Source organism: Synchytrium microbalum, assembly GCF_006535985.1.
Source record: "Synchytrium microbalum strain JEL517 chromosome Unknown SmJEL517_scf0023, whole genome shotgun sequence".
NCBI classification, from domain to species: domain Eukaryota; kingdom Fungi; phylum Chytridiomycota; class Chytridiomycetes; order Synchytriales; family Synchytriaceae; genus Synchytrium; species Synchytrium microbalum.
In genome coordinates this window covers 153269-159301 of record NW_022158372.1, presented here as the reverse complement: position 1 = coordinate 159301, position 6033 = coordinate 153269, and the positions used below count along the sequence as shown (strand labels likewise).

Below are 6033 nucleotides of genomic sequence, written 5' to 3'. Positions count from 1 at the left end.
TCAGCACTTAAACTTGACCGCGCTCTAGCAATTTTCGAATTTAACAGCATTAAATTTATAAGGCTCTACGAGATAGCATCCATTATCAAACTCCGCTACTACTGATTTTCCTTTGCTTTGTCTGTGGTTTACTGGTTTACGCCTGCATTTTGATGTTCAGTCGTGGAGTACGCCTTAAGGTACGTTTGTGTCTTTCATCTTTGGATTCAGACATTCGATTTATACTTGCTTGAATAAAGAGAGGGTATGTTGTAATCGCTTATTGAGCAACCTATGATCTGATCTCACGTTGTTGAACATACTTAAGGATCATTCACAGCGGAAAAAAAGAGCTCGCAGCAAGCTCAATATCCAAAGGAATGCAACAACCACTTCCACCATTCCACACAATCCTCTCCTCCGATACCAACAACACTACAACATACCAGCACATTTTCACCATCTTCACCACAACCGTAACACGTCTGCAACGTCTAGGTCTTATACCACCATCGAACTTACAAATCCAATTGATGCATTTGAGTAATGGGAGTGTGTGGTGGACTGTTTTGCCACTGTGTAGTGCTGGTGTTGAGATGGTTCGAGAGTTGAAATGGTGTAAGAGGGAGTTTGGGAGTGAGGACGTGGATTTGGATATGGGTGGAGGTGGAGGTGTGAATGGGTGGATGAGACATGGTGTGTGGGAGATGGAGAGCGTGGTGTGATAACATCACTTTTACAAATGTGTATTGATCGGTTGATGGGTAGCCTTTTTTTGCTTTGGAACATCAAGTATTTACATCTCTCATATATCCATGGATTACAAACCTACAAAAATAGTATAATCGTATAATGAGTCAAAGTCGTTCGAGTTTGCGATCTGTCATTGTGTGCACTTTAGGCGAAGTAGTACCGATGCGATGTTGACGGAAACTTCCATGCGGAGAAGTGAGAACGTGTCATAACGCTAAAGAAATCCGAAATCACTTATCTCCACCGATTTACATCCTTCGACATAGGCTGGTTCAAAAGCTTACCCGACCTTACCTTGTTCTACCAAAACCAGTTATAAGCACGTCGAACGAGTAGACAGGAGAGAAGAGACACGGCTCAATAGCAGAACAGCGTTGCACCAGCTAGCTCTAAATGAAGGAAAACATCTTTTTGTTTGTGCCGAATCTAATAGGATATATACGAGTAGCATTAGCACTTTGGAGCTTTTATTTACTACCGAGCTCGCCATGGGGAGCCATGGGACTGTATGGACTGTCGTGTATATTAGATGCTGCTGATGGGAGTGCTGCTAGGCAACTCAATCAAGGTAACTTGACAGTAGAGATGGGGTTGTAATAGGTGATTTATGAAAACATCACACATCTGTCGTGTATTATGACTTGAACTCCAGCAAACGATACAATGCTAATTACATCGATTTTAATCTTCACACAGCAACGAAATTCGGCGCAGTCCTCGACATGGTGACAGATCGCTGCACAACCGCCTGTCTAATGCTAACCCTCTCGCACCTCCTCCCATCCTACACCCTAATCTTCCAAATCCTCCTCTCCCTCGACATATCCTCTCACTACATGCACATGTACGCGACAATGATGTCGGGTGCCATATCCCATAAACAAATCCCGAAAAACGCAAACCCGCTGCTCCGTCTATACTACTCGAACGCTATAGTCCTGTTCCTCGTATGTGCAGGCAACGAGCTGTTTTTTATGAGCAGCTACATCCTGGCGCCGCACCAGGATGTGAGTAATTGGGGCAAGATGGATGTGTGGTTGACGTGGTTTGTTGTTGGAGTTTGGTGGACGTGTTTGCCAGTGTTTGGGTTCAAGCAGGTTACGAATGTGGTGCAGCTGGTTAATGCGAGTCGGGTGCTGGCGGAGGCTGATGGGGCGGCGAGATCAAAGGGAAAGGAGAGGGCCAGACAGTCGTGAGTAATAATAATTGTAGGGTGTTTTTCTTTTGACTTCCGTGTTGATGGAGTCATTTTGGTGACGATTATGATGATGAGAGAACACCTGTGTTGCTGAATCTTTGCCCCCGACAAACGTTATAATGTATAAAAAACCCAAAACGTTTATCTCGAAACGGTTTCCAATCAAAACATCTGTATTATAATTTACACAACTATAAAACACTTGGTCTCTTATAAATCTATGAGGGCGTATTATTCTATTTGGGTATTTCTAGCGGTATCAGTCTTTCTAAGCGACAGCAACTTTATATCCGAGCCAACTGTCCACCAACGCCCCCCGCAGGCACAAACCGGTCAAACACATGACACCCAAGCTCCACCCCAGCAAAGAAAGACGCAGAAGCCGGTATAGTCCTCAGCAACGTAGCAGGCAGTCCTCTATAGAGCCCCCTCACGCCGTGCGGATCATGTTTTATCGTCTCTCTCACGATATCCCATGGTGAGTTATATACAGCATGTCCAGGTCTCCTTAAAGCAGAATACTGCCACCGTGACTTGATTGTATCGAGAGGGAACACGACAGTCCAGGATGTTATTCCAGCAAGGCCCCCACATAGTACAACGGAAAGTGGTGTGACGGGCCCTATTTCCCTCTTCCAGTTGCGGCGTGCGTATTCGTAGACGCCATAGTATATTGAGTTGCCTTGTAGGTGGAATTCAGTGAGTCAAAATACCGGTCAGAGAAATGTGATTGGTTTGTTTTTCGACATACCTGGTACATCACGCATCATAGTCACCAAAACACCTCTAAAAAGGTTCCTAAACCCACCAGTCTTGACAATGTTTTGTATTATACCCAGCACAGACGACTGACTGCTCTTGGCACGCATGGACGTTTCGCTCATTTGCAGCGTGATTTTCACTCTATCTGCTGGAGCGAGTACCGTCGCTGTCGTTACCGCTGCACATCTGTAATAAGATATACGTCAGCAGCATTCTTCATGCAAAACAGCACATATCCAATGCACGCTCACGATCCAGCCAGCATATGAAAATGAATCGGCAGCACCTCATTCAGCGGTAAATGATCATGCCCAAACGGTCCAAACCAGTTGTTAAACACGATCTGCATCGTCGAGTACGTCGAATAAACGAGTGTGATTACGGGTGCTGTTCCGAGTATTGACGGTGTGATGCCCCTATACATGGAAACCAGAAATGAGTCGAGTTGGACCTTCCGTTATCAGTTGAGAGTTCGAAGTGTCGCCTGCAGTGTTTATCAATCCGGAGCAAGCTAATGTCAATACTAACCGGTAAAGACCTCTAGGTCCATCGAGTTTGATGATTTCACGGGCTGCGCGGTAGGTGGATGAGTATGCTGGGTTGGAAGAGTTTATTTGGGAGCGTACTTTGATCTATGAGAGGGTGAGTGAGTTGCGTCAGTAGTACTTCTTTAGATCGGGCCAAAAAACACATCTGGAATGTAGTAAAATGCCAAAACTTCTGTGAAGATTTGACCAGGATGCAAGGATCCACCGATTGTCGAGATCCATCACAGATATAACATCCAACAGTTCAATCAAAACATTGGATAAAAGGTTTTGAGCAATGGTCTGGGATTGAATTCCAGCAAACCAAAGTGATGTTGAATGCCAACACAGCTTTACAGATTGATGCTACCACCGATCAAATTCCATTCATCAGATAACTTACAATGTCAAATGGATGCGCTACAATGCCTAGTAGAGCAAGCAACGTTAGCACAAATTAGATTGCGAAGAATCTGCAAAGATCCTACTTAGAAAGAAACCACCCATGAATCCAGACGAGACACCCCGAGCAAGCCGCCGTTTCTGTGGATCTTCCATCTAGATTCTCTCTCTAGTCTATGCCTCTCTATTTCCTAAAGGGTTGTTGCGATTCACTAAGAATTTTAAACTCAGCTCACGATTCGGAAAGATTCATCACGAAAGACGTCAGAGTTTTGAGACATAGCAAAGAGTAGTATCATTTAAATAGATATATTATATGTATTACAATGCAATTTACAAATTCGTTCGACCCTTAATCTCCAACATCCTCGAGAACGAAAGTCACAAATCCATTGTAAACTTGTACTTGTATTTCTTTGCAGCACGTTCAGATGCACGCGACATTAGATGGTTTCCAAATAGAGTGAAGACCGTGGTGTTTAGACTGAATGAGAATACAGAGTTTGATTTTGGGATTACTAGAGTTGGACATGTTAAGAGTGAGCAAAACACGATGGGACAGGGAGTAAATATGTTTCACTTCAAACCAGTACATCGGCAATCGGTACTCGAACTTACGTTTGACTTGATCATCAGCAGTAACTAGATGAAACAGTTTTTCAGTTTCTTTAAACAGGATTCCAGTTGTGCCGATGTATGAGGGGCATTTCGAGCGTATGACTATTTCGCATGACAGTAAATGAGTTAGGTGTGTATTGAATCGTTACTTGACAAGCACAAAAAACTGTCAAAATATGCAGACAGCATGACGGACTTGTCTTTCACAACCCAACTGATACACTCAACAAACACGCACCAGTAAGCAAACATCCATGAAAATCAGCCTTGAGTATCTTTGGCAACGCAATAGCAGCCACGATATTGTTCGAATCACCCAACAAATCCTTCATATACTGATTCCATAGCTCGTGTAATGGTTCAAACAGTTTATATCTGTATCACAATCGTTGAATCAGTAAAGAGAAAAAAAACCACGGAACTTTTCGCTGAATGTCTCAACACTCACTTGCACTGTTCCTTTGGCACATCATAAACCCCCAACCTCCTCTTATCACTAGCATTCAATTTCTCCTTTTTATTCTTACCCTGTCTCAATTTCTTTGATCGTAGTCTCGCTGCCTTGCGTTTAGCAGCATCACGAGGTGGATTGTCGAGGGAGAGGTATCGATCCTTGACTTTGGAAGAGAACGCTGATTCTGGGGATGCAATTTTGGGGTTTACGAGTGTTGTGAGGAGGGATGGGAGGTATGGGCCTGATGGCTGTGGGTGCTAATACAAGTTGGCAATTTGTGATTTTACTGGTTGTGAATGTTGGAATGTTTTGCACACACGCAAGGTACGATGCATACCTTGTCAAGACCCAGATCATTGGTAATTGTGTCTGGTAAAGGTGCGCTCAAGGTTGCTGTACTTGAATCTGTAGCTATGTGCGTCAAAGAATGAGGAAATGTGTGAGCAAAAAGCGACTTTACGAATAACGTATAATGCACACGAACGTGTCGCGATCGTCCTTTGCCTCTTGTACTGTCTAGGTGACGATGGGGTACTTGGATCTCCTCTCTTCTTCCCAGTAGACGGATTCATTGGGTATAAATGTGATTCTCTTGTTTTCGAACTCAGATGCTGAGCTGATCGATCTGGTTATAGGAGAACCGTACGCGGTCAATATCGACAAAATCAAAAAATCAGCTTATAGAAATAGAAAGCATAAATGCACGTGATTTACACGTAGAAAGCACCACATCCTGCATCCAACGAAATCTTCCTAAACAACGAACATATGGACAGACACATCAAACAACAATGCCAGCTGATGAAGACCAACCAGCCCTCCCACAAGAGATCCTCCTAGAGATCTTCTCATACCTATCTCTAAAAGACAATCCACACATCTATTGGAAACTAGCATTGGTCTCGAGATCATGGAGATTGGCCTCATTTGTAAACGTTTGACTGCACATCGCATCAGTATCTGCCATACCAACCATTCTTTTATACATAGGCTCTACAGTACTGGAAGACATTCCCAGCTGAACCAAACTGGCCGACTCGGCTGCTGTTACAGGATACTGCACTACGAGACAACATCACAACGCTAAATCTCGCTAATTTCAACGATGATGTTAGTAAAGGATACCCCGAGCTTCGAAATACGCTATCGATACTGCCTCTCGCTCAAATCACGGCGCTGGTTTGCGGTGGATCATCGGCATTAGCGTATCTCTCTGTCACATTATCACAGTGTGAGAACATCGAGGCTATAAATCTGCTATATACACGTACGGATGGATCGGCTACTATTGAGGCTCTTGTCAAGCATTTCCAGAATCGGCCTACTCAGAAGTATGTTGA

The 6033-nt window shown here is 43.8% G+C and overlaps 2 protein-coding genes across 2 annotated transcripts; one reads left to right on the top strand and one right to left on the bottom strand.

Moving 5' to 3' along the window:
- Positions 1 to 359: 359 nt before the first annotated feature.
- On the top strand, positions 360 to 1928 carry SmJEL517_g03927 (uncharacterized protein; the record flags this gene model as incomplete). Its single annotated transcript, XM_031169855.1, has 3 exons — positions 360 to 675; positions 1166 to 1300; positions 1429 to 1928. 3 exons carry the CDS (start codon positions 360 to 362, stop codon positions 1926 to 1928), a joined length of 951 nt encoding a protein of 316 aa, XP_031024161.1.
- Positions 1929 to 4002: 2074 nt separating this feature from the next.
- On the bottom strand, positions 4003 to 5265 carry SmJEL517_g03926 (uncharacterized protein; the record flags this gene model as incomplete). Its single annotated transcript, XM_031169854.1, has 6 exons — positions 4003 to 4139; positions 4240 to 4341; positions 4478 to 4614; positions 4688 to 4950; positions 5031 to 5104; positions 5178 to 5265. The coding sequence occupies 6 exons, from the start codon at positions 5263 to 5265 to the stop codon at positions 4003 to 4005; spliced, it is 801 nt and encodes a 266-aa protein (XP_031024162.1).
- Between the last annotated feature and the right edge of the window lie 768 nt (positions 5266 to 6033).